This window comes from Nyctereutes procyonoides, unplaced genomic scaffold (assembly GCF_905146905.1).
Source record: "Nyctereutes procyonoides isolate TBG_1078 unplaced genomic scaffold, NYPRO_anot_genome, whole genome shotgun sequence".
Lineage (NCBI taxonomy): Eukaryota > Metazoa > Chordata > Mammalia > Carnivora > Canidae > Nyctereutes > Nyctereutes procyonoides.
Genome location: NW_026575131.1, coordinates 57,128,875 through 57,153,176, shown reverse-complemented (window position 1 = coordinate 57,153,176; position 24,302 = coordinate 57,128,875). Strand labels below are relative to the sequence as shown.

At 63.6% G+C, this 24,302-nt stretch overlaps 1 protein-coding gene across 1 annotated transcript; it reads right to left on the bottom strand.

Moving 5' to 3' along the window:
* Nucleotides 1-5,442: 5,442 nt before the first annotated feature.
* BTBD2 (BTB domain containing 2) lies at nt 5,443-23,084 on the bottom strand. Its single transcript, XM_055343524.1, has 9 exons — nt 22,642-23,084; nt 14,226-14,345; nt 10,928-11,084; nt 9,695-9,800; nt 9,416-9,613; nt 7,638-7,830; nt 7,473-7,560; nt 7,252-7,398; nt 5,443-7,106 (listed from the first exon to the last, which is right to left on the bottom strand). Exons 1-9 carry the CDS (start codon nt 23,058-23,060, stop codon nt 6,945-6,947), a joined length of 1,590 nt encoding a protein of 529 aa, XP_055199499.1. The 5' UTR covers nt 23,061-23,084; the 3' UTR covers nt 5,443-6,944.
* Nucleotides 23,085-24,302: the final 1,218 nt, after the last annotated feature.

Below are 24,302 nucleotides of genomic sequence, written 5' to 3'. Positions count from 1 at the left end.
AGGTCATGTAGGTGGGGCGGGGGTCCCGTGGTGGATCAGTGCCCTTGTAAGGGGTCTTGGCGTGATGTGGCCAGAAGCAAGGGGATGTGGATGCCTAGCAAAACCAGAACGTGGCCCTGCACGCGACAGAGAAAGGAGCATGACCAGTGGAAACCTAGCCTCCCTGGGTAGGTAGCTTGGTAGCTGAAGAAGACGGTAAGACTTGCTCCCAGCAGCAATCCGAGAGATTTGTGAAACGCACCTTGATCAGAAATTCAAAAACTAAACACAGAAATGGGCAAAAACCAGCAGTGGTAACAGCTTGAATTCAGGAAGGCACTGTAGGGGGAAAACGATTTTCGCCCCCTACATGGGGGGAGAACCTGCAGGGTGCCCAGGACTCCAAGGAAGGTTATGAAAGGACACGGGAGCAGGACAAGAAGAGAGAGTGGTGGGAGGAAGGCAGAGGCGCGGGAGGCAGGCCATGGAGGAGCAGCACGCTAGCAGAGCCTTTGAAGGAGCCAACGTTTAAAGCCACTGTTGGAGAGAACTTTCCAGATAGAGGAAAAATCCTAACCACACTGAATGGCCACCTTGGAAATGTTGAGGACCGCCACCTACAAGGCATCTCCTAGTAACACGATTCAGTTCTGAAGACGACAGCGGCCCTTGGGGACTGCGGCAGAAAGAAGGTAATTTGCCAGGGCGACGGGATTCAGCAACGAGACTTCCCAAACCCACCCACGGCGCCAGGTGTCGACCGAGCAGCCTTTGGAAAAGCTCCGTATAGAGTGGGCGTGAGCCGGGGTCCACGTGCCGCCAGGCCTTCCTGTCCGGGCCTCAGAGAGCCGGCGTCCAGCGGCAGCCCTGGCAGGCTCGCCTGGGGGATGGACGGGCCGTGACTGCAGGTGAGCACCTGCGCCCAAGGTGGGAAGGAAGCAGCACAGATAACCCACCGGAAGCCCAAGCCTGAGAGGAGACCAGCGTGAGCCCTGGGGGTGGGCTTAGAGCCAGGGGGGTCAGCTCGGACAGTGGCTCCCAATATAGAAGCAGATGGACAAATGCAAAAATAGAGACGTGCGGATGCGTGTTGGCGTGCACAGATATTTCCTGTTCTCCACTGACCCCACTTTTGTGCTATTTTTGCCATTTGTTTTATTTCTGACATGTTATGAGCCCACAGTTCCCTGTTATATTTGTTTCGTATAATGGTTGGATACACTTGGATGCGTGCGTGTTCTGTATACACACGTGACCGTGTCCTGACTCCACAGCGCCCGCGAGGCTTCTTGCTACCGGGGATTCCGTCTCGGCCCCTCTCCTTTCAGCCTGAAGGGACCCCCTGGGATGTGTTTTTGTAGCCTGCGGTTTCGCGCAACGAAGTCTCACAACTTGGGGCTGCCCGAGAATACTTTGCCTGCGTTAATGGGTGTTTTGTCGGGAACGGAACTGTAGTTTCGCCGGTGGGTTCGTTTTCTGTGGGGTGGGGTTTTTTGTTGTTTTTTTCCCCTCCGGCGTTTTAAAGACATCATTCAGTTGATTCTGATGTGAGGTGAGTTGTCACCCTTGTTCCCTTCAAAGGCCCGTACCTTTTTGCCTGGCGGCCTGTAAGGCTCTAAGTTACCGGGCTGTGCCGCGTGGTTTTCTCTGTACTTCGCCTCTGGGGCACTCGCGGAGCTCCGCAGAGCTGGGGGCTGGTGTCCTTCTGTCCTTCATCAGCCTTGGACGGTTCCTCTGGTGGCTCTCCCGCCCGCCCCCCAGGGCTCCAGCTACCGATCTGTAGGACCATGTTACCTGACCCGAAGGCCTCTGATACTCTGGGGGTTTTGTTTAATATTTTTTCCTTGTCTTTCCCCCCCTCTGCTTTTAATTTACTCGTCTTTTTTGTTGTGCTTTCTGTGCCCTTAAGCTGTCCGGTCTATTCTTTTTGGATATTTTTCTGTTCTAGAGTTCACACTTGTGTTTGCAGATTTGATTTCTCTGGTGAAACCCTCCATCTCTTCGCCCCTCTGCGCCGTGACTTCGGTGCTGGTTGACACATGTACAGCAGTGACTTGCCCTCGACTTCGGATTTCAACGTCTGCGGCCCCCGTAGGTCTGCTCCTATTGGCTCTTTTCTTCTTGATTGTAGGTTACATTTTCCGACTTCCCTTTTCAGAATTGTTTTTGCATCACAGACGTTGTGTCTGAACATCGAAAACCAGGCACACTTGCCCCAGTGAGAGCACACTCCTTCCTGTTCTGCCGGCCTGGATGAGGGACGTGGGCCCACTGGCCAGGCTGGGTCTCCACTTGAGCTTTAGTTCGCCTCTGCTTCACGTCTTGAACTTTATTCATGTCTTGAGCTGCCTTGTTTTCGTTGCCAGCCCCGAGTTCTAGCAGGAGTCGGACTTCCACGCATGGAGAGACCAGATTTCACTCTGCCTTTCCACCCCCACCCACACTGCATCACCAGCCAAGCGTGAAGCACAATCCTATGGGAGAAAACCTGTCATTTTTTTTGAGCTGCTCCAGATTGTGGTTCATTCCGCCAACCCACACGGGCATCAGCCCCAGCGGGCATTCTTTTGGCCCAGCCCCATCCGCTCCTGCGGAGCACTTGCTGGCCTCTGCTCACCTGCCAGGGGCTCCTCACCTAAAGCCCAGCCTCTCTCGATTTCTCAACATCCACATCCCTTTGATATGTTTACAATTAAATATTTAATTTTTTTTTTGTTTCCATTTGGGATGTTCAGTTGTGGTCATACACACAAAGGACATAGACCCCCCACTGCCAGGGTGATGAACACACCCATCAACTCAGAGTTGACCGTGTGTGCATACGGTGAAAACACAGGTCCCCCCTTAGCAGCTCTCAGGTTCACGGGCTGTGCGAACTATAGGTGCCAGGCTGTGCAGTGCACCCCCAGAACCTGTACACCCTGCCCATTTCCCCCCCACCCCTGGCCACCAGTGTGCTCCCTGGTTCTGTGAATTCACCTTTAGTTTTAGATTCTACATGTAAGAGATGACACAGCATTTGTCTCTGTGTGTAATGTCACGCATGTTGTTGCAGATGGCAGGGCTTTTCTTTAAAAAAAACAAAAAAACAAAAACGGTGACTGGGATGCCTGGGTGGCTCAGTGAGCCGTCTGCTTTCGGCCCAGGGCATGATCCCAGGATTCTGGGATCGAGTCCTGCGTCGGGCTCCCTGCATGGAGCCTGCTTCTCCCTCTGCCTGTGTCTGTGCTTCTCTCTGTGTGTTTCTCATGAATGAATAAATAAAATCTTTTTTAAAAAATTAAAAATAAATAAAAGGTGACAAATACACACTACATACCACACTTTCTTCATCCATCCACCCATGACACTTCATTTCCACGTCTTGTTAGTAATGACACACTGAACATCGGAGTGCAGATGTTTGGGATCCCAACTCCATTTCCTTTCGTTGTACACCGAGAGCTGGATTTGCTGCGTTACGTATTTCTACTTTAAATTCTTTGGGGAACCTCCAGGACTGACTGCTCGCAGTAGTGGCTCTACCTACGCATGATTTCTGCAGTGGATCTGTCTTTTTTTAACCGGCTAAAGTTACGGTCCGCCGTGATTGTCTATGCTCCAACCAGAACCCCTCTGTGTCTTCGGTATCTGCAGGGTCTGTAGTGCTGTCCACTTTTCAGTCTTGACGTCACCGGTTTTTGCTCTTTGTTCATTTGCTGGGATTCCATCAGGGAAGCAGTTAATGGTTTGTTTTCTCCTTCATTTTCGGTTTCATTTTTTTTCCCATTTTGGGAATTGAATTTGCTGTTTCTGTTCTAGTTTCTTAAGATATAAACTTAGGGCCTTTGATTTTAAAGCTTTCTTCTTTTCTAATCTATGCATAAAATATAAATTTCCCGAGTTCTGCTTTTAAAAAAAAATTTTAATTTATTCATTCATGAGAGACAGAGAGAGAGGCAGAGACACAGGCAGAGGGAGAAGCAGGCTCCATGCAGGGGGCCCAACGTGGGACTTGATCGCGGAACCCCAGGATCATGCCCTGGGCTGAAGGCAGTGCTAAACCGCTGAGCCCCCCGGGCTGCGCTCCCCAGTTCTGCTTTAACAGGTTCCTACAATTTGGGTATAATATAATCAGAGGGTTTTTTAGCCTACGTTCATGTAAACTTGCTTCTTTTTATCTTCCTGATTTATTTCCAGCTTGACTCCACCGCCACCGGCGCGTAGCATTCTATAGAGCTGATCGGGCAAAATCTTTTTTGTTGGGAGAGGTGTGATGCTGTTCATTCCCAACTAGGAGTAGAGCTTTCTCTGTTTTGTTCTGCTCACTCTGGGTTTAGATATTTTTTAGTTTTTTAAGATTTTATTTGTTCATGAGACACAGAGAGAGGCAGAGACACAGGCGGAGGGAGAAGCAGGCTCGATGCAGGGAGCCTGATGCGGGACTCAATCCCAGGACCCCAGGGGTCACGCCCTGAGCCCTAGGCAGATGCTCAACCGCGGAGCCACCCCAGCGTCCCTGGATTTAGGTATTTCAGACCCATGCTACGGTGCACACGCTTAGGGCTGTTCTCTCTTCCTGTCAAATAGACCTGCTCTTCGCTGTGAGATGTCCTTAACCTCCAGTGGCACTCACTGCTTTAAAGTCGCCTTTGGGGGATCCCTGGGTGGCTCAGCGGTTTAGCACCTGCCTTTGGCCCGGGGTGTGATCCTGGAGCCCCGGGATCAAGTCCCACCGTGGGCTCCCAGCATGGAGCCTGCTTCTCCCTCTGCCTCTGTCTCTGCCCCCACCCCCCCTCTATGTCCATCATAAATGAATAAATAAAATATTAAAAAAAAATAAAGTCGCCTTTGCCAGATACAGACGGCCACCGACTTTCTCGTAAGGGTAGTGTTTGTGTAGTGAAACTTACTGTCTTTTATCTTCAGTTTTTCTATTTCTTTGTAATTAAAATGAGACTCTTATAATTAGGAAGTAGTTTTGTTTTGGTTTTGTATCCAGTCTGACAGTCTTTTAATTGGGGTGTTTAGATCTGTGTGTAACAGCTGACGTGGTGTTTTGGTCCTGTCTTGGTGTTTTTTAACTTCCATTGCATTTATTTTCATTTTTGAAGGGCACAGAATTGTAGTGTGGTGTAGTTCTTTTTTTTTTTTTAAGAGATTTATTTATTTTGAGTGAGAAAGAGCGTGTACAATAACCAGTTAGGGGAGGGGCAGAGGGGGAGAGCCTCCAGCAGGCTCCACACTGAGTGCAGACCCCAACGCAGGACTCGATCTCATGACCCCAAGATCATGGCCAGAGCCGAAACCAGGAGTCAGATACTTAACCAACTGAGCCACCCAGGTGCTCCTCTCCTGTTTTTCAGATTTTTTTCCATTTCTTAGCAGTTTGAGCATATGTGAATTTTTATTTTTTAATTTCTAAAAATACTGTTTTAAAGGTTTTATTTATTCATAAGAGACAGAGAGAGAGAGGAGCAGAGACACAGGCAGAGGGGGAAGCAGGCTCCATGCAGGGAGCCCGATGCGGGACTTGATCCTGGGTCTCCAGGATCACACCCTGGGCTGAAGGCAGGCGCTAAACCCTGAGCCACCCAGGCTGCCCTAATTTCTAAAAATATTTTTAAATTTATCTCACTTTGGGTCATTGAGATTTTTAAATGTGCTGATTGATGTCTTTATTCATTTGGGTAGATTTTTAGCTGTCAGGCCCTGTTCTCTGCCTGTTGTCAGGAACTCCCTGCCGCGCAGGGCGGAGCCAGGTGGGGGGCCCGGGTCAGGTTACCCTCGCTGCACAGGCACAGCCTAGGGAGCTCCCGTGTGCCAGGCGCGGTCCCAGGGCCAGAGGGCAGAGCCAGCAAGGTGTAGGCGCGGCGCGCTGCAGCAGAGCCTTCCCTGGGGGCCCCCCTTGCTGGACAGCAGGGGTGTGATGGGCAGACCAGAAGTTGGTGCAGAGGACAGGGCATGGGGAGAGTGCCCAATGGCTCTGGGTGCCCCGAGGCTGGGACGTCTGTCAGGAGCCGGATTCTAGACCCAGACGGAAGTCACAGGCCCTTCCTGGGCGCCCCCAATCTTAAGGTGGGAGAAACGGCTGCAGAGCGAAGAGCCAGATCTCAGCTGCCAGGGTCCTGCCCCATTGCCTCCGACAGGAAGAAGCACTCAGGGCGGTTATGTTTCTTTCCTTTATTTAAAAAAAATCCTTTGAGGGTATGGTGTGAGGAGGGCACACCTTCCATGGCTTTGGGGAGGACTTTCCAGGAAGATCACTGGGGTGGAAACACGGGGGGGGGGGGTGGGGGGGGGGACAGGGGAGGGGCTGCGCCCTCCAGCACCTCTGGCCACAGTGCTCACTCAGAGGCCGGGTGGGGCAGGGCTGCAGTATGTACAGGGGGCAGGCGGGGACCTGGCCACCATGGCTGACCCCCGGCGCTGCCTGGCCGGGAAGACGGCCTGAGGTCCACGCCCGCGGCTCACGGGGCCCACCGGGTGGGCCTGGGCCTGGCACAAAGCCAGCCTGCAGGACCTCGGGGTCGGGGGGCTTCGGCCAGTGTGCCGGGGGCCGGGGTCAGCGTGGCCTCAGCGTCCCCACTGAACGGACCAGAACACGAGACCCCAAGCAAACGCACTAGGGGCGCCCCCACAGCCCGCCTACCGGGGAATGGGAATCCAGGGTGCATTGCCGTGTGCGGTGAGAGAACGTGACGCGGAATCGATCAATCCTGTGGCCAGGCGGGCGGCGGGCAGCACTGGGGCCCGTGGACCCTCAGCTCGGGCCGGGTCCAGGCCAGCCCTGCCCCCCGAGTCCTGAGGGACCGCCTCGCAGCCCCCGCCGGCTCCTCAGCAGGCGGCCAGGCTCGCCGCACGGAGCAGAGACCCTCTCCTGACGCCCGGGACCGCGGCGGGGAGCGCACACAGCATGGGGACCGCGGGGGCGCGGCGTGGGTGGGGGCGGCCTACTTGCATCAGGTGGCTTCGGGCCGGGTGGCCTAGGTGTAGAAGATGACCTCGGGGATCTGGCCGTCCTCCACGGACGTGCCGTTGTTGTTTCCGGCCGCATAGCAGAACGTGAAGCACGTCTTGGCCCCCGTCGTGGGGGACTCGTGCGTCACCTTGCGCAGGCCCTTGGTGCCGTAGTGGGAGTCTGGGCCCTGTTGGGGGGTCCTGCGGTCAGGCACCAGGGCCCCAGCGGGGGCGAGCCGCACAGCCCCTCCCAGGGGCCCCGCCCCCCGTGACCCCAGGAGGCAGCAGAGCTGGAGTCGCCGGCCCGCTAGGCTCTGGGGTCGGGGTGGGCACCTTGAGCGTGGCGCAGGCCGTGTAGTTGACGTTGGGCAGCACCTCCACCGGCTCCTTGAACATGACGCGGAAGGTGCTGGCGGAGCCGTCACAGCTGAAGCCCGTGTCGTTCTGGCCCAGGACGGTGTTGCTGTCCGTGTGGATGATCTGTGGGGGGAGCAGGCGCTGCTCACCAGCCCCCGACCCCACGGAGGCCCGCGGGGGGGCGGGGGGGCGCGCACCTGGATGTTCACTTGGTAGTCCGTGGGCCCGTGGATGGAGCCGTAGAGCCCGAAGCCAACCACGAAGATGCGCTTGTTGACCGAGAACCTGGGCGGCGGACAGAGGGGGCGCTGAGCCGCGGCCGGCCCCACGGCCCCGCGGCCCCCACCGGCGCGCCGGCCCACCTGATGCGGTCGCTGGTGCCGCTGTAGCCCCAGCGGCTCTCCACCTGCTGGAAGCGGTTGATGCTGCACTCCTTCCCGCGGAGGCAGCAGCGCGGCCGGTCGATGAAGTCGACGCGCGGCTTGGGGTTGACGGTGAAGTGCAGGAAGAGGCTGACCACCTCGCGGTCCACGAGGATGCCCGACTGCGCGGGCCCTGCGGGCACAGGGGGCGGAGGTCGGGCGCCAGCGGGGCGGCCGCGCACGCGGGGACGCGGGGCCCCCAGCAAGGCCGCCCCGCCCGGGCTCCCGGGGGGCGGGGGCGACTCCCCGAGACGGGCCGGGGCGGAGGGGGTCCGGGGAGCGGGTCTCTGCAGGCTGGTGACAGCACCGCGCGGACACGGCGGCTGGGGCCGGGGCGCCAGCCCCACGGAGAGCAAGGAAGGTACAAGGTGGAACGCGGCCGGTAACCATATGGTTCTTTTAATCTCTGCGTCGGGAATGCAGGAGCAAAGTACAGGGGGCGCGGCGCGGCCGGCGGGAGCCTCGGCGGAGTCTGTGCCAACTTCTCTAGTGTCGTGTTTCCAGCGGGACACAGCAGCAGGGGCGCCTCTACGACGGGCCGAGTGACGAGGGCCGAGGCCCCGTGGGCGCCCTCCACGGAGCACAGGCCCAGAAGGCCCAGCCCGGCCCCGAGGACACACGCAGTGCCATTCCCGGGGACCCGGGCAGAGCAGGGGGCCACCGCGGCCTGGGGGCCTTACAGGACGGGCCCACGCCAAAGGCGAGCAGATGGCACCTGCAGCGCTTGGGGCCCCGGGGGCTCAGCAGCCAGGTAGGCAGGTGGACCCCCGAGAGAGCGGTTTTGGGGTGCAAGCCAGGCTGGAGATGGGGGCCCCGCAGGGCTCCCAGGGGTGTTGGGATGGGACAGGGCAGCTGTCTCCGGCACCCTGGTGCCCTCGGGCCCTCTGAGCCGTATCTGGGGCCACCTCCTCACAACGGTGCTCCCAGCCCAGGACAGCGCCCTGCCCCCAACAACCAGGCCACCGAGGCCACCGAGGTCACCGCGTACAGCCAGGGCCTGGCCCACACACGGCCTCGCTAAGCGTTAGGTGCACGGGCGATCCCGGAACGGACGCAGCTCTGCCCCCACGCTGACGAGACGTGCGGAGGCCAGCTACGACGCGGGACCCGGAAGCCTGAGCTTCAGGTCAGAGGACTCGTCTGCAGGGTCAGTGCGTCCCACACGGCAGATCCTCACGCTAAACAGCTAGTTACCGTCGTTGCTAAATCTGGCAACGCCGAGCAGGGAAGCGGGGCGCATGGAGACACGAGACCCTAGGTCTGCGCCGGCTACCAGGCTGACACGGGGCCTCGTCAGGGACCCTCCAGCCCCGGGTGGGGGACGGCCCCAAGTCAGGCACCGCTGCCAGCACTGCGTCCACACGGGGCAGGAAGCCCGGCCGGGCAGCCCCCTCGCCAGCCCCCTCCCACCCCTCGCAGGCCCATCCCCAGGACGCGAACCCGAGATGGGGCCCTCAGTGGGCGCACACACAGGGACACTCGAGACGTGGAGGGAAGGAAACCCAGACGCCCATCGGGGGCGGCGGTGGGCTGTTCTGTGTTCACACCGACGGGCTGCCAGCCGTCCACGCGAGCGCAGCGGGCGCGTCCTCGGCAAACGGGCACACCGGTGTCCCGCAGCTGGCTCGGGACGGCCGCCGGAGCGCCACGACCGAGTCACACCTGGGGCCCCCGGGGGCCGTGCTCCTGCCGAGCGGCCCCCACTCCCTCACCGTTACCTGCGGCAAACTCCTCGATGGTCATGAGCGGGAAGCGGATGAGGGCGAGCGCCTTGCCCAGCACCTTGCGCTTGTTCTCGGGCGTCACGGGCAGCTGCTGCCGCTGGCACTCGGCCTCGGACCAGCGCACGACGGCGCTGAACAGGCGCACCTCGCGAATGCCCAGGGTGTCCCGCTCCAGCACGGCCACCAGCGTGTCTGCAGGGAGGGGACACCTCAGCGCCCCGCGTGCCCTCGGCGGGCGCCATCCCCCACCCCGGGCCCGCCCCGGGGCCTCACCCAGGTCGATGTCCGTGAAGCCCTCGGCAGTGATGGCGTCGGCGGTGTTCTTGTCGATGTTTTCCAGGCACAGGCTGGCCAGCTGCGGTTCGTCGAACAGTCGTGCCTGGCGAGGGGGAGCACGTCAACACGCTGCCCGGGCGGGGGCCCCAGACGCCCTCTGGCTCAAACCTTCCGTGGAGTTCAAGTCCCGCGGGGGCCACGGTGCCCAGACTGAGCAGCCCCGGGACCGGCCGAGGCCGACAGGACAGGCCCCGGGGGGGCAGGAAGCCCGGGGACAGGACGCAGTGCAGCCCTGACCGCCGGAGACGGCTCCGTCGGGAACCTGCGCACAGGATGGGGGGCCGGGCGGGGCGGCGGCGAAGATTCCAGCTCCTGCCCAGCACAACCGTACGGCCGCTCACGTCACCCTCGGCCTGGCTGCCGGGGCAGCTCCGGGCCTCCCGACAGGCCTGGCTCAGGGCCCGCAGAGCAACCTGGACGCCCGACGACCCACGCGTCTGGAGACAGTGCGGGGGCCGCCCCGGGACAGCCCCCCTGCCCCGGCAGGCCTGTCCCCTGCCCGCCTGTGCCCCCGAGGCCTCGCCAACCCCACCCCAACACCCGGCGCCACGGGGCCTGAAAGCGACCTTCTCAAAGGAACCGAATAATGAAATGAGAAAACCCTTTCCCCCACCCGTGACCCTGAAGAGGGGCCTCCAAACGCCTGCGGGAAACCCGGCGCCCAGCTGGAAGGCCCAGGTCAGCGCGCGGCGCGGGGGCAGGCGCTCGGCTGCAGAATCTAAGGGATATTAAACGGAGACCCACTCCCCGAACCCCCCACCTGCCTCCTCGCCAGCCCCCCCACCCCCCTCGGGGGCCTCCCTGGCTCCCGTCCCCGCCCCCCACATCTTGCACCGTCCCAGCGTCCTCACCTGCCCTCACCTGCCTCCAGTCTCTGGGTCCCTCCTCGCCCCCCCACCCCGCGCACCTGCGTTCTCACAGCATCGCGCCCTGAAGCGCCCGCACACCCACCTCCTCCCCTAGTCCTGCGCACCGTGTCCCTACCTGCCCCCTCCGCCCCTGCCCTGCGCCCCCTCATCCCCCCCTCGCCGGAGCCCACGCACCTATGTCCTTGCCCTGCACAAGCACATCCTCACCCGGCCTCGCGTCCCCCACCCCCGTGCACCTGCGCCCCACAACCTCCCGAACTCCTGCCTCCCCCAGGACCCCCGCATGCCCCCCCCCCCGCACCTGCGTGAGCAGCATGAACGCGTTGTCAGCCCGGAGGTTCTTCTTCAGGAACTCCACGCAGTGGGCCTCGAGCGCGGGCACCGCGTACTTCTTGGCGGTGTACAGCGTGGTCATGACGGTCTCGGGTCCGATCTGAACCTCATCCGAGTAGAGAAACCTAAGGGGACAGGACACTAGGACCAGCGGACGCAGCTGGCAGGCGCCGCTCCAGCCCCCGCCCCCCGGCCCAGCCGGAGAGCCTTCCAGAACCGGCACCCGTCGCTGTGCCCCGCAGATAGGACCTGGCAAAGACCCTTATCTGCCAGACTAGCCGGCGGCGACCCCACCCACCGGCCACCAGGACACGGGTCTATCCAGCAGGCCCGCTTCCTTCCCGGCGGGACCCCCCCAGGCCAGGACCCCAGTGCCCAAGGCCACCGGCCCCTCCGGAGGCCTCTGCCCCGGGATGCCCGGAGCTCTCCTCATCCCCGGGCCTGGACGTTACAGGACCAGAAACGCCAGCCTGAGTCAGGTCCTGGACACATGACCAGCGCCACCTCCGGACTTGAAGCAGGACAGTGGGGTAAATTTTTTAAAAACAAGGTGGTGGAGGAATCAGGTCCCTCGTACGAAGCCAGCGGGAATGCAGAATGAAGGAGCCGCAGGAGCAAAGCCTGGAAGGGTGGGCCCATGTCCGGGGTCCCCCGTCCCCCGGAGAATGTGCCAGAAGCCAAACACAGCCCCACACGTCAGCAGCTATAATCCTGTGGGGTCAGGGAGACCCCAGACCCGAGGTGACCGGGGAGGCTGCTCGACACCCCACAGCGCCCAGGCCCCAACCCCGAGGTCAGCAGTGCAGCAGGGGACACCTGTGACCAGGACGGCCAGCACGGGTGCCAGGACGGAGCCCCTCACACACCAGCTAGGACAGCATCGACCCTGGGGGGGCAGCTCAGCAGTAGGGACCTGAACCCCGGGGAGCCAGAGGGAGGCTGTGGCCGGAGACAGGCAGCCCGCTGCAGTTCAGTGGAAGCCAGGGTTTTGGCAAATTGTAACCTGTCACCTGTCTGTGTTTTTTAGTGAACGTCTCTTTTATTTATTTTTAAAATAGCAATAAAATACACACAACGTGGGGGCGTCTGGCTGGCTCAGTCAGAAGAGCATGCAGCGTGTCATCTCGGGGTCACAAGTGCAAGCCCCACATCGGGGACACAAATCACTTAAAACCTTAAAAAAATGTACACAGCGTGAATTATACCACCGTAGCCCCCTGTAGGGGCACAGCTCAGGGCACGAAGCACACTCACCCCACCCTGCACCCACCCCCACCACCGTCTCCAGAACCTTCCATCTCCCCACACGGAGACCCCGTCCCCAGGAAGCACTAACCCCCCTACCCCCCCGGCTCCCACCACCACGTCCTGTCTCTGTGCACAGGCCTCCTCTGGGGACCTCCTGGGAGTGGGGTCCTGCAGGAGGCGTCCTTCTGGGTCTGGGTCCCCTCCCTGAGCCCGGTGTCCTTGAGGTCCGTCCACGTTAACATTCTAGCGTGTGGACAGACACGTGGTGCTTAGCCTTCATCTGTGCATGGACATTTGAATTGTGTCCCCCTGTGTGGATCATGCTACTGTGCACACGGGTGTGCAAGCCCCTGCTTTTAGGACTCTCCTAGAGCTGCAGGAGTGGGGACACTTGGGTGGCTCAGTGGTTAAGCGTCTGCCTTGGCCTCAGGATGTGACCCCGGGGTCCTGGGATTGAGTCCCGCCTCGGAGATTTCATGTATTTATTCCTGAGAGACACAGAGAGAGGCAGAGACACAGGCAGAGGGAGAAGCAGGTCCCTGCGAGGAACCGGATGTGGGACTCGGTCCCGGGACCCCGGGGTCACGCCCTGGGCCGAAGGCAGACACTCAACTGCTGAGCCCCCCAGGTGTCCAATAAAATCTTAAAAAAAAAAAAAAGATATCCAGGAGTGGGATTGCTGGGTCCCACGTGACCTGCGTGCAAGCCTCCTGAGGGCCCTCCTGACTCCCGCAGAGGCGGCCCGTCTCACGTCCCCCCCGGCCGCGTGCACAAGGGCCCCAACCCCCACCCCTCACTGATCCTTGTTCCTTCCTTTTGTTTTTCATCACAGTTGCCCTGGTGGGTACGAAGTGATAGCTCGATAGCTCGTCATGGTTTTGTCACCTGTTTTGTAAATGAAGTTTTATTGGCACATGGCCTCCCCCACCGTTTACAAATCCTCGTGGCTGCTTTCACGATGGCAGCGGCAGGGTGAGTGGTGGAGACGGAGTCCACGTGCCCCAGGTGTAGGCAACCTGAGGAGCTACGGGACGACAAACCCATGAGACTGTTCCCCAAACTGCTGCCCATCAGTGAGCTGTGCCGGCGGGAGGGGGGAGGGAGGAGGGCACAGGGCAGAGGGCGGCCGCCCCAGACGCACAGGCAGGCCTCCCGCGTGGGCACGGCGGATGGGGGCAGCTCCCCTCTCTATCTTTTCCTTCCTTCTTCCTTCCTCTCCCTCTGCGAGCCTACGTCATCTTTATAATCATAAGAGAAAAAAACTCTGCGTTTCAAAAGATGTTTTACCTGCGTGGGGCAGACTGTCAGTCCCCACGCCCTTTACCCTCGGCATTTCTGGAAGCTGGAGCCCGCGCCCCGCGGAGTGGGGACAGCCCCTGGGGACAGCCGCCCCGGGGCCCCTCAGCCCTGCTCCGCCGCAGCCCGCCCCGCCCCGCCCCCGCCCCACGCGCCGCTGCTCTTCCACTAGCCCCGGGAGGGAATGTTGCTGAGGCTCAAGAAGGAAAACCTGGAGGTGGAGGTGACCTCACTTCTTCCAAAGCCCCTGCTGACGACAGGGTGAGAACGGGGACTCGCCCGGGACGCGCCCGCGCCCCCGACGCTCTTGGAGGGACCAGACACAGGAGGCCCCACGGGGTGTGAGTCCACGGGTATGACCCATCCAGGACGGGGAGGGGCGCTGGGGGGCCGGGGGCTGGGGGGTGACGGGAGGTGGCGTTAGCAGGTGCAGAGAGACGCCAACCCTGGGGACGCAGTGGAGACCAGCGCGGAGCACACCGGGAATGGGTGAGCCGTACGCGTGTGCAGCACACGTCGAGATACACACACGTGACAGTGGGGCGGGGCCTCCAGGGCACCCCCCCCCCCCCCCCCCCCCCCCCGCTGCACAGGCGGTTCTGGAGATCCCGCGGGGCCGGGGCTCAGGCGCTGTCCCTGGGAGTCTCCTTACCTCCGGCTACTTTCTGACAGCGACAGGCTGCCCCGCCCCACCCCACGGTGAAAGATCTAGAAAGTCTTACTTGAGCAGCGCCAGGAAGGCGGCCGGCTCCACGTCGGGCAGCTCGATCTCCGTGGACGTGGTGGCCATTCCCCCGTTGAACATGGCGTCGAACACGGCACTGCCCACGGCCAGCACGAACCTGGCGTCAGAGAGGAGCCCGGTGACCCTCCACGCGCCCGCCGGTTCCCGGCCCCGAGTCTGGGGCGCCGGGGCCCAGCACAGAGCAGACACCGGCCGCGAGCACTGCTGGCAGATGATTCCAGAAGGAAGGTGGCGAGGGGCGGGCGGACACGTGCAATCCCCGCCCCGCACCCCCCGCCCCCGCAGCGCCCATCCCGCCTTCGCCCAGGGGGCAGACCCGGTCAAGGGCACGGCCTGGGGGGGAGTCGGGGAAGGCTTGGCAGGGCCCCGGGCAGGCGGGGGCCCAGGGAAGGGCAGGAGCCCAGGCAGCGTTACGAGGTGGTGGCCGCGAGGTGACCATGTGGGCCCCACCGGCCGTGTCCTCTCCACTCGAGGACAGGCACCCCGTGGGTGAGGACAAGCCGTGAGGCACCCCGCTGGACCCCTGCCCGGGGCTGGGGGGTCGGGGGCCTCCTGACCCAGCCCAGGCTGGCGCTGCCCCCCCCCCACCTTGGACGCCCATGAGGGCCGGACCCAGGTCCACGGGCCCCGCGTCACACCCACCCCGGGGTCCCCACCCCGACACACGCAGGGCTCAGAGCAGCCTGCCCAAGGCTCCCGCGACCCCGGCTGGAGGCCCCCGCCCTGCCCCAGCCCCCACCATCTCCTCCCCCCGGGCGCATCTCCCAGCCCCAAGGGGGCCGCAGGGCGCGCGGGGCTTGACCGGGCCCGAGGACCAGACCCGAGACGGCCCGATGGGAACCGAGGACACCGGGGCGAACGGCCTCCCCCAAAGTCAAAGTCACGTCCACCCGGAGAGCCGCAGGAGGGTCTCACTTGGAAACAGTCTCCGTCCTACGGGGGCCGACCCCATGCCCGCGTCCTCGTAAGAGGGGCCTCGGGACACAGGCGCAGACACCGGGGGACGAGCCCACCACCCGGGGACACGCAGGCCCCAGGAGCGGGGCCAGGAAGGGCCCCCCCGGAGCCCGGGAGGCAGTGCGGCCTGCGACCCGGGCCTCCTTGCTCTCCACCCTGGCCTCCCCCCGCCCCCCCGCGCTCACTGGGGCGGGCGGCCGGCCCCTCTGCTCTCCCACAGGCCATCCATCCCGCCATCCATCCTAAACAGGTGCCTTCCTGTTCCTTTCTTTCCAGATTTAAACAAGCACCTTGATCGCCTGCAGGAGAGGCCGCTGCCCGCACCTGGGGGGGTGCAACCCCCGCCTGACGCTGTCACAGGGCCCTGGACAGGCCACCGCACGGGCCGCAGATCGGCCCCATACCACTACCCCCCCGCCCCCCGGCCCTCTCCTCACCCCTACCTCAGCCCCCCCGCCTGCTGGCCCCCGGGTCACGGTCCCTCCTCCCAGGTGCAGGTGCCCCGGGGAGACGCCAGCTCAGCCTGCCAACGGCGGCCCAGAGGACACTCAGAGACCATGACAAGGTGACACGGATGCAGAGACAGCAGGACCCTGGTGTGGCTGCGGCTCCTCTGATGGCCACATACCAGCACCACGTGACTCAGAGGTTTCACACCCAGGGCACGTCTGTGTTCAGAGCTGGCGTCCCCGTGGCCAAAACAGGCAGCACCGGGTGTCCATCCATGGGAGCAGAGCGGTCCGTCCACACCCGGGATGTGACCCAGCCCCGGGCAGGAAGGGGCCCCACACCTGCCCCCACGTGGACGGACCCCGAGGACACCGGGCTCAGGGAGGGGACCCAGACCCAGAAGGACTCCTCCCGCAGGACCCCACTCCCAGGAGGTCCCCAGAGGAGGCCCATCCACAGAGACAGGACGTGGTGGGAGCCGGGGGCGGGGGGGGGGCGGGGGCTCCATGTAGGGAGATGGAAGGTTCTGGAGACAGTGGGGGTGGTGCGCGGCGGGGTGAGCGCGCTCCGGCCCCGGGCTGTGCACGCAGACGGTTACGGCGGTGAATCTCATGTTACGAATATTTCACCCGGATTTAAAAACTTTAAGAGCAGAGCAATGACGAGCCACCTGAACGAGGCGGGGACAGGGGCCCCGAGGGGCGGCGGCCGGGCCGGTCTGTGTGGCTGGGGGCCAGGGAAGCCCCGCACCCGCGACCCACAGCAACGCACCGGGGAGGCCAAGGCCCGGGGGCAGGACCGCAGGGCCGCGGGACCCGCGCTGGAGGACGCGGCGCCAAGGCCGAGCGCTCCCGGCGGCCACATCCGGGGCGCCACGCGGTAAGACAGATGGTGAGGCAGAGCCCGGAGGCCGTGAGGATGGACCAGCATGTCATTAGCGAGTGGGGACAAGGGAGAAGGGACGGCGCCTCCCTCTAGAATTCGGCGACCAGACGCGGAGGCAGCGACGACACAGAAAGCCACCGTGACCGGGACTGTCCTCCCCCAGCTGAGCCCTGGGGAGGGCCACAGGTGAGCCCAACAGGCCCGAGGGCAGGACGAGGCAGTCCGAGGGCGCCAGCATCAGGGATGGTCACGGGCCCGCCCGGCCGCGTCCCCAGACGCCCAAGGCAGACGGCGAAGGGGGCTCCCGGCCCAGGGGCCCGGACAACGGGGGGCAGGCCCAACCACCGGGCAGAAGGAAGCCGCGAGCCAGGGCCCCGGGGCGCGGGGAGCCCACGGACGTGAAGGGTCTGCAAGGCGGTCTGCCGTGGCGAAGACACACGGCTCGGACGCCCGGATGACATCCTCGGGGCCGCGGGCGCCAACGCGCCGCACGGAGGGGCGGGGACACACAGCAGCCCGGGAAACCTCTCCCCAAAGGGAAGCCCCCATTTCAGAAGTCACAGCGACCTGGGCAGACTCGCCCCGAGACGGGAGGGCGGAGCAGCCCAGCGGGGAGCCTGCCTGGGATCCCCTCCCCCCACGGAGACGGAACTAAATTAAAACATAAAGGAAAAGGAGCCGCGCTTGGCTGGCCCTTGAGCCGCGTGGGCTTCAGGGCGCGGCTGCTCCTCGGCGAGGGCAGCACCGTCCCGCTCGTCCTGACGATGCCCTCCAATCCACGGACACAGCACACGATCCGGGACGCAGATGGACCCGTGTTAATCCACGGTCCGCGTTGCCCCAGGCTCCCCGTCCACCCCAGGCGGCGGCAGGTGAGCTCTGAGGCCTGGAACGCGACACCCGGACTTCTGGCTGCGGGGGAGGCGCCTCCACCCACCCGCGTCGCTCAAGGGCCGAACGTAGGGATACGCACACCGCGTGGATGGATCTCCAAAACCATAAAGAAGCCAGACCGAAGATGACGCACTCTGATTACATGGAATTCCTAAGTCAGCAGAACTGGAGAACGGCCGGCGGGTCGGGACGGCGAGCACGCAGGAGGCGAGCTCTGGGGGCGGCGGCCCCGCTCACACTGCCCTCGCCGCCTTCTGTGTGGACACGGTCAGGCCAACAGGCCACTCCGCGGAAGGGGCCTGGTGGCTCCCTGCACCCTGCCCCACGGACACTGAGCCAGCAGGGAGCACACCAGCACCCGGGCCACACCTGTCTGGGAAAGCACAGGGGCTCCTGCCCCCCGGGGAGCAGAGCCACCCGCGCCGGAGGAGGAGCCCGGGAGGCAGAAACAGGAGGGAGGAAGGGGAACCAGCTGCACGGGACCTGGTTTCCCAATGTTGAAATTCTAGGGCTGCGCCGTCCAACGTGGTTGCTCCTGGACACACAGGCCATTTAAATCCAAATTAAGGGATCCCTGGGTGGCACAGTGGTTTGGCGCCTGCCTTTGGCCCAGGGTGTGATCCTGGAGACCCGGGATCGAGTCCCGCGTCGGGCTCCCGGTGCATGGAGCCTGCTTCTCCCTCTGCCTGTGTCTCTGCCTCTCTCTCTCTCTCTGTGACTATCATACATAAATAAAAATTTTTTAAAAAAATTAAAAAATAAATAAATCCAAATTAAGATTAAATTAGGTTAGGGGAGTGGACGCCCAGGGGGCTCCACGGTGGAGAGCCTGCCTTCAGCCCAGGGCGTGACCCCGGGTCCTGGGATCGGGTCCCGGGATCGAGTCCCGCATCAGGCTCCCCGCGTGGAGCCTGCTTCTCTCTCTGCCTCTGTCTCCGCCTCTCTCTGGGTCTCTCATGAATAAATAAATAATATCTTTCAAAATTAATTAATTTAAAAGTACAACTCCTCAGTTCCGACAGCTATATTTCAAGTCGCCACGTGCAGCTAGCGCAGGATGACATAAACCTAGAACCTTCCCAGGATCATAGAAAAGTCTACCGGACGGCGCCAGACCACAGAACCCACTGAACGGCCGTGAACACGAACAAGGGTTCACACAGAAATCATTCACATCAGGTAGACGTAAACAGGTCGGGACCACTCAGCTTCCCCGCAAGAACCTGGATATGCGATGAACGTCATTCACAAAAAGGAAAAAAAAGAAGTGAGCAAAACTCAGCTATAAACGTGCAAAACCATCCTAGGAACACGAGAAAATGCCCTGAACAAACGGAGAGCGCTCCCACTCCCACCCCGCGCCCCACTCTCCCCAGCCTGGTACGCCAGGGCCATCGCCCCAGGAAATTCCTTCAGCACTTGACGCGCTGACTCCAGAGGCCTCGGGGCCCCGCCTGCCTGGGGGCCGGACGACCCCGACACTGTTTCTGCAAATAAAGGTTTATTTGCACACGCGGCTGTGCTGGGTCCCTGCCGCACACACCGCCCCTGCGGCCCGCTGGGCACCACGAAGTAAGCGGCCGGAGGCGGTGTGCGCCCACCGGGCGGCCGGCGTGTGTGGCGCAGGTGGGGCGGGGGCGACGATGCCCATGGGCGACCGGGACCAGCCCGAAGTCGGGACAAAGCACAACTGGGGACGGGCCTCAGCGGTCCTGACAACACCGGAGCAGGCTCCGATCCTGCGGGAGCAATCAGTGAAACAAGACCTGGGTGGAGCGCCCGCGAGTGAACCGTCCGTGGGCGGCTCCGGCCCTGCGACCCCTCACCCAGGAGTGCTGCCCCCCCGGGGCGCTCAGGACGTCCTCGGAGCCGCCCACACGTGCACACACGCCGATTCGGCGCAGCCGGGTCAGGCCGAGAGCTCCTCCCGGGGCACCAGCCACACGCGGGGCCTCCTCCCGGCCCTGCGCGCCACGACGGGGGTGCCCGTCATCACGGGCTCAGAGCCAAAGGGGGGACCAAGTACAAGGCGGAGGCCAAGCACAGCCTCTAGGAGGGCCCAGCGCCCTGTCCCCCCACCAGCCTGCACCCAGCGCCCAAGCCACTGTGAGCCCGGCCCACGCCCACCCAACCCGGGCCCTGGGCCCCGACGGGAGGGCCTGCCCTGCAGTTCCCCCAGCCCCTCCCCCACTCTGCTTTCTGGGGTCAGCCTCAGCGGGGGTGCCCGTCACCTCCCTCCACCCTGGGATACCACCTGGGGTCCCACGTGACATCCGGTCACCTCCTCAGGTGCCTCTAGCGTGAGTCACCTTTCCGGGCTTCTCGTGACCTTGACAGCCACCTGGCCAGGTGTCCCGCTGCAAGTCCCCGATGTGGGTTTGTCGGGTGCTCTTCGGTCTGGGTATTTCGGTTTCCCGGGACGGCTGAGCGGCCCGAGACAACAGCATTTCACCCCCTCCCAGTCCCGGAGCACAAGTCCCAGACGGAGGTGGGCAGGGCCCCGCCGAGGGTCCTCCCTGCCCCTTCCAGCTCCGGGTCTGGGGCTCCTGGTGAGCGGCCACAGCACCCCAGTGCCTGCCCCATGCTCACCACGGGGCTTGTCCCCTGTGCCTCTTAGGAGGACACGTGTCACTGGGTTTAGAGCCCACCGGATAACCCGGATGAGCTCGTCTCCAGACCCTTCCCTTAATCACCTCTGCAAGATCCTTTCTCCAAATCAGGTCACACTCGCGGTTTAAGGGACGCGGACGGGGACACACATCTGTGGGGCCAACAGTGAACCCTGAACCCACTACCCTGGGGTTATGGGTTGGGGCAAGAACACACGGAGGCCAGGTGCCCTGAGGTCCCATCCCACCAGGGGCCCCTGAAGCCACCCGACATGACTCTCAGGTTGACCTCGAGCCCCGGCTAAGGGGGTACATCTGCCTTCCCCACCATTGCGTTACCGTCCGCCGCTTTCCGCTCACTTCTCTACCAGCAAGTCCCCAGATCCAGCCCTAAGGAGCAGGGGGGGGCGGGGGCCGGGCGGGGAGCACCCCTGCACCAGCGGGGCTCCGAGCCCCCATCCCCCGCCCGGATGCAGCCACTGCTGCTCCCACCACGGCCTCCGGGCCGCTGACGTCAGCCCTGGAGCAGGTGCCCCCCTGTATTCAAGCTCACCCCAGCCCAGCTGATAACCACTGGCTGGGTCACCAAGTCCATCCTCACAGAGGTCCTGGGGTGGAGGCATCTGAGTGGTCAGCCCTGGCTCACAGGCAGGGAAACTGAGGCACGGGAAGCCCAGGGTCACTGCCTCATCCCCACAGGTAACATTTCACCACTGGGTACAAAATAACATCCCAAAGGCTGAAAACAAAAAGAACTAGAACCTTCTGTCAGTCGAGTCTGGAGTGCGGCATCATGCCGGGGCAACGGGACAGGAGCGGGCCATCCGCCGGACCTGGACCCGCTGACGTCACGCACACGCAGGCAGCAAGGGCCCGGGGGACGATCGGCGCTGCAGGGACCCGCAAGGTGCTCCCGGGGAGCCAGGCTCCGGCACGGAGCCGCGGGGGCCTGAGAAGCACGGGTCCGCGGGTGGGCCAGTCTGCAGGCGAATGTCAGGTGGAGCCCCCACCCCGCGCCCAGGGGAGCCTCATCCCAGACCCCACCTGCGGGGAGGCTCATTCTTAAGCCCCACCCCCGTCCCACCGCTGGGTCCCGCCTGCCACAGACCAGGACACAGGGCCAAGGCCTGCTTGCGGCCAGGGGGCTCCGCCCTCCAGGTGTCCCTGCCACTGCCGGCCACCCCAGGATGCTGAAGCCTGGGTCGGGGTCCGCCGCTGCCACCCCCCTCAGGGGAGCCTGAGCCCCCCGCTGCTGCTCCTACCGCCCCCCAGGTGCCTGTGGGCTCCACCTGTGGCCGCTCCCCCCTTCAGGGCGGACGCTGTCCCTCTGGCGCTCCTGCCCCTTGCCCCTGCCTGGCTCCTGCGGGCCCAGCTCCTCCGGTCTCCAGCCCCTGCCCCCCACCCTGCTCAGGATATGGATCCCCATCATCCCCTGCTGGGGCCTGTATCCCCCTCCTGCTCCCAGAAAATCTCACCAAATATGCCCGCTGACCTTATCGGCAGAGCGCTTGCTCCCAGCCACTCCACACCCGCCCCCCCTTCCCTGGGGTCCCCAGGCCCACCTCCCTCATCCTACTTCACCAATAGGCACACAGTCGAGTACAGGTCCTGAGGTTAGAGGTGCGGGGGGGGGGCTTGCTCCCCTGAAGAAGGAACCCTGAGGTCCCCTCTCCAGCTCCCTGTGGGGTTTCCGGCTGCGCCCACCTGGCCCCATCCCCCAGGGGCTCGGGTCACAGGCACCTGAGCTCATGCAGCCTCGCCGGACGCATCTCATGTTTCCATGTGTCCCCTCAAGACTGGTGGAGAAGGGGAACAGCCTTTAAGGCCAGGCTGAGCAGTATTTAGGAGCCGGGCGGGCATGAGGGAGGAAGTGGGGGGTGAGGTGGCACACGGACCAGCCCCCCTACTGCAGGCTTGGGTGCGGGTGAGGCCCGCGTGGGCATTGCGGGAGGGCGAGCGGCAGGGACACACACACAGGGAGGGAGGGGCCACGGGAGGTCCTGGGGACCCAGCCACAGGCCTGGAACCTTCTGCGGACAGGAATCTAGATCCAGTTACACATAAATAACCAAGAAAAAGCCAGAAAGAAAAATCTCAAACGGCGCAGGTGAAAGAAAGGCCACATGTGGGGGGGGGGGGCAGGGAGGCTGCGGACCTCCAGGCCAGGGGCAGCCCCCGCAGCCGGCCCCACCCCCAGCTCCCTGGAGGACAGTGGGGACACCCGAGTGACCAGGTCTGACAGCAGCCCCCCCCCCCCCGCCCCGCGGCCTGGGGACGGGGCCTGGGCCAGCCGGAGAGGCCTGGGGGCTGGGGGGTCAGGGCTCGGGGCACTGAGCGTCACCCCGCGGAGGAGAGGATGGGCCCCTGGTGCGGGTCACGGGGCAGCGGGTGGGTGGCGGTGCCTGGAGAGCATGGACGGGGCGGCAGGGGGGGCGTCGCCAGTCGGGGGCCTGCGGGGGGTCCCGGGGGTCAGCGGGCGGGGGGTCCCGGGGGTCAGCGGGCGGGGGCCTGCGGGGGGTCCCGGGGGTCAGCGGGCGGGGGGTCCCGGGGGTCAGCGGGCGGGCGGCGGGGGCGGGGGCCTGCGGGGCGGGGGCCCACCTGTGCGCCGGGATGCGCTGCGCGCCGAGCCCCTTGCCCACCAGGAAGTGCACGTCGCAGAGCACCTCGTTGTTGAAGAGGAAGGCGAAGCGCTCCTTCAGCGTGGGCTTGGTGGCCTGCCAGTTGTACACGGGCTCGCGCAGCAGCGCCGCCGCCCCCGGCTCCTCGGCCGCCCGCTCCCCGCCCGCCGCGGCCTGCGCGCCCGGCCCCGACCCCGGCCCCGGCCCCGGCCCCGGCCCCGGCCCCGGCGCAGGCGCAGGCGCGGGGGGCGGCCCGGGGGCGGCGGGGGCCGGGGCGGCGGCGGCGGCCGCGTTGCCGGGGGCCGCGGCGGCGTTGGCGCTGGGCCCCGGGCCGCCCCCCGCGCCCGGGCCGACCCCCGGCGGGCACGACGCGCGCCCGCCGCTCCCACCCGCCGCCATCTTGTCGGTGCGGCGGCCGCGGGGCGGGGCGGTGGGCGGGGCGGGCGGGGCCGGGGCGGGGCCGGGGCGGGGCCGGGGGAGCGGATGGGCGGGGCCAGCTGCGCGGGGGCGGGGCTAGAGCGCGGGGGCGTGGCCAAGGCGCGGGGGCGGGGGAGGAGCGGAGCCAGCGAGCCCTGGGGCAGGTGCAGCCGGGCGGAGCGGCCGGTGGCAGCCCGCGGGCCCGCGCAGGGGCGAGGTGCCGGGTGCCCCAGCAGCAGGGGACTCGGGAGGCGGGGGAGCAGAAACCCGGGGGCGGGGGGAGGGCGGCAGCCAGGCGGAGGGGTTCCTGCAGGAGGGGCTGCGACCCGAGCCGGAGTCAGGAAGAGCGTCTTGGGGTCTGGAGCCACAGGCAGGCGACCCCTGGGTAGACGGGTCATCCCCGCAGGTGGGCTGAGGCTCTCCGGGGCCCTTACCTGCACACAGGACTCCAGGACACGCTCCCACAACATCTGCGACGACTTAGCACCTGATAAGTGTCTGGGAGACACACACACACACACACACACACACACACCCGCGGGCTCAGGCCTGCTCACTGCCACGGAGAAGGGATTTTTGTTGGGGGCAGGGGTGCACGGCCCAATGACACCCAGGGCAGCCCCAGGCCAGGCATCCCACCTCGGTGTCCAGTCTCAGTTCAAACCCCCTGATCAGCTCTTCACCCCCAAAGCAGACCTGGAATGGGCCCCCCTGTTGTGGATCCCACCTGCAGCCAGCGTCACTGGGCGCCGTCCAAGGGCTCATCCAGGGCCCAGCACTAGACTTCAGGCTCTGCTGTCACAATCTTGACATGGGTAATAATTTTGGAACAAAGGGCTCCACGGTTTAATTTTGCACTGTCCCTCACTTCTCATGACAACCCTGAGTCTCTCTCTCTCTGTGTGTCTCTCTTTTTTTTTTTAAGGATTTTTTTTAATTTACTTATTCATGAGAAATACAGAGAGAGAGAGGGGCAGAGACACAGGCAGAGGGAGCAGCAGGCTCCATGTAGGGAGCCCGACGCAGGACTCGATCCCGGGTCTCCAGGATCACACCCTGGGCTGCAGGCGGCACTAAACCACTGCGCCCCCGAGGCTGCCCTCTCTGTGTCTCTCATAAATAAATAAATAAATAAATAAATAAATAAATAAAGTACGAAAAATAAAGGAAGGAATCATGGAAATACCAGAAAAATGCAAAAAAGAATATGACGATCACCTGTGG

Bases quoted from the DNA above. Each gene is read 5' to 3' on its own strand.
- BTBD2 (XM_055343524.1), bottom strand. From the start codon at position 23,060: ATGGCGGCGGGTGGGAGCGGCGGGCGCGCGTCGTGCCCGCCGGGGGTC. The intron at 14,346-22,641 runs GTGGGCCCCCGC...CTCTGACGCCAG, and splicing joins CAGCGCATCCCGGCGCACAG to GTTCGTGCTGGCCGTGGGCA. The intron at 7,107-7,251 runs GTGCCCACCCCG...ACCCCCCAACAG, and splicing joins CGGCCTGCGCCACGCTCAAG to GGCCCAGACTCCCACTACGG.